Source organism: Corvus brachyrhynchos, unplaced genomic scaffold (assembly GCF_000691975.1).
Source record: "Corvus brachyrhynchos isolate BGI_N302 unplaced genomic scaffold, ASM69197v1 scaffold211, whole genome shotgun sequence".
Classification (NCBI taxonomy): Eukaryota; Metazoa; Chordata; class Aves; order Passeriformes; family Corvidae; genus Corvus; species Corvus brachyrhynchos.
Window position 1 is genome coordinate 62,005 of NW_008236211.1, and position 2,936 is coordinate 64,940.

Below are 2,936 nucleotides of genomic sequence, written 5' to 3' on the forward strand. Positions count from 1 at the left end.
AGGGTTGTTAAACATTGGAACAGGCCCAGGGAAGTGGTGGAGTCCCATCCCCGGAAGGATTTAAAACCCCTCTGGATGTGGCACTTGGGGACATGGAGCAGGGGTGACCTTGGCAGTGCTGGGGGACAGTTGGACTCGGTGGTCTCAGAGGGCTTTTCTAACCTTAACAATTCCATGATTCTACGACTATGCAGCTAAAGTAGTTTTTGACCAAAAATTTAGTCCTCCCATTTTAAGTTTATCCCCAGAAGGAGGCAGGAACTCCTTTCCCATCAGCTCTTTGCTGCTCACAGCACATGTGAAAACTCAATTTAAGCAATTCTCCAGTTCCTCAAGCGTAACGCAGAAGCTCTTACAGAGATGTTGGCGAAGGCTGTTCCAACCATGAAATAGAAGAGCCTGGGCTGGACCTCCAGGATGTCAGTGGGGGACAGGAAGATCCAGGTGGTGCAGAGCAGGAACAGCAACACCGGGGACACGAGGGGCAGCAGGATTTCATACACAGAGTGGTGCTTCAAGGTGTTATTTTTATAGGCCCTGAAACACAAGCAAAGAAATGAAAATACATGGAATCACTGAGAAATCCCTGGTGCTGCCTGTAGTAAAGTACCTGAAGGGGCTCCAGGAGAGCTGGAGAGGGACTGGAGTGAGGGGACACAGGGAATGGCTTCCCAGTGCCAGAGGGCAGGGCTGGATGGGATATTGGGCAGGAATTGTTCCCTGGGAGGGTGGGCAGGCCCTGGCACAGGGTGCCCAGAGCAGCTGGGGCTGCCCCTGGATCCCTGGCAGTGCCCAAGGCCAGGCTGGACACTGGGGCTGGGAGCAGCCTGGCACAGTGGGAGGTGTCCCTGCCCATGGCAGGGGTGGAGCAGGGTGAGCTTTCAGGTCCCTTCCCAACCCAAACCAGTCTGGGATTCTACAAACTCACTTGTAGAAGTTGTACAGGCTCATGGGCAGGGTCACAGTGAGGGCACAGGCTGGAAGAGAAAAGCGCTGCATTAACACCCCGGGGCAGAGGGGACGCCCTGTGCACCCCGAACAGGAGGCTCTGGCTGGGCTCTGCTTTAAGTTCCCTGCACCAAATATAGCTCCGAGGGTGCCCCAGGAATAGCTCAGCACATTTGGAAGTAGCTGCTCCCAAGTCAGGCCCAAGAGCTGTAATTAAAAGTTCAGGTCTGCTGTAAATTGAAGACATTTCCATTTGAAAGGGCTGCATTAAGGAGCTGGTTTTGTGCTTTAAACAGTGACAAAGTTTAATTATAATACAACTCAAATGAGACATGAGGTGAGTGCACACTCCTCAAACGACATGGCTGGGCACAAGAGTTTTCACAATAAAGGCAATTTGCTGTTTCTCTGGCTGTGTGAAAACATTTCCAGTGGCCACAGTGCCAAAAAGTTGTCATTTAACTGGATAAACGACACAAAACACCCAAGTAACTGGAAAATCCTGACCTCAGTCAGAACCATCAACACTGTCCATGATATTCCAGCACAACTCCTTCCCTGTTTATCCAGCAGAAGGTGTGTGAACAGAGCTGGAAATATTCCTGCTTTAATAACCCAGCTCCTCTCCCCCGTGTGGGAATTGGGCTCAGTTTCTCATATAGGAAAAGCACGTTCATTATTCATGTTAAATCACACAGCTGTCAAAGGAAAGCTGGGAACATCCACCCGATAAAAGTGCAAGAAGTACATTTAACACACCAATTAACTCAAAATTAAGCAATTACAAAGAACACCTGAAGGGACACAGAAAATAAACTGAGCAGAACTTTTGAGTTAGGAAAATGGCATTAAACAACATCAGCTCAGCTCTACCCTTTGCAGTGGCTTGTTTTGACTGACCATGGGAGAGCAAGGCTGGGCCTTTATTTCAATTTTATTATTATGATGATGATGTAATGTTTAGGTGGGTGGATGGAGGGCAGGATCCCCAAACAGCAGAGCTCCCACCCCCCCTCCATGGCTGCAACCTCCCTCCCACGCAGTGTTTGGGCTCCGGGGTGAGAGGGAGCCCCAGAGCAGCAAAACAGAAGTGTGCTGACCCCCCAAACCAGCCCAAGGCTGGGGAGGCTCCACTGGGGACCAGGTCCCACCACCCCCTGCACAATGGGCTTAATCCCCTGAAAATTCTGGGTTTATCACACCGGTTTTATCCCCAGGCTCTCACTGAAAACAAACTGAGCTTCCCTGGAGTGAAGTCAGCCCAGGCAGAGCAGAGTTAAGTTCTCCAAAATAACTCTGCAGGAGACAACCCTGTTTTGAAATCCTGGGAAAGAGCAGGCTGTGAGAACAGCCTCAATTAGTCACTTCAACAACAGCCTGGGGCAGCAAACAGAGCAGTGTTAGCAGGTCATTAGCAGGGGGTTTGGGAAAAAGGTGCAGTTTAAAAGACAGGCTTCAACATGGAGTTTCTTACCAATAATCATTGCAGTGAATAGGTCTCTATATAAGAAATTAAACAGGAAAGGTGCATACCAGGCCTCAACTCCCACAAAGGCTGTCACTATGTAGACAATTGAAATGGTCTGAAAGAAAGCACAGGATAAGCAGGGGTGAGAAATGTGATGGGCAAGGCTGGCAGGACCTGGCTGGCAGTACCTGGGCTGGCAGCACCACACGTGTGCCAGGCAGCTCCAGGGACAGGCAGCTCTAAGCTACAACATGTTCAGTCCTACCCACCAGCAGGAAGGAGAAAAATAAAACAAATCCACAAATACCCCACATTACCAGGCGTAGGAAGCGTGAGCTGCCAAGCGGGGATTGGATTGGGAAGTGCCCGTCCCCTGTGCTGGCACTGCTGGGGCACCTCCAGTGCTGGGGGCAGCTCTGGGCCCCTCCTGACAGGAGAGACCCTGAGGGGCTGGAGCGTGTCCAGGGCAGGGAACGGAGCTGGGAAGGGGCTGGAGGCCCCGGGGCAGGCGGGGGGGGCG

At 51.4% G+C, this 2,936-nt stretch overlaps 1 protein-coding gene across 2 annotated transcripts in view; it reads right to left on the reverse strand.

Annotated features, from left to right (window-relative positions):
• Positions 1 to 2,936, reverse strand: part of EPT1 (ethanolaminephosphotransferase 1) — an 11,138-nt gene that overhangs the window by 3,062 nt on the left and 5,140 nt on the right. For both annotated transcript variants that reach the window (XM_017743476.1, XM_008642622.2), the window contains exons 5-7: positions 2,423 to 2,531; positions 929 to 977; positions 357 to 537 (exon numbers count right to left, since the gene is read on the reverse strand). In XM_017743476.1, the coding sequence (XP_017598965.1) occupies positions 357 to 537; positions 929 to 977; positions 2,423 to 2,531 (339 nt within the window). The remainder of the gene's footprint in view (positions 1 to 356; positions 538 to 928; positions 978 to 2,422; positions 2,532 to 2,936) is intronic.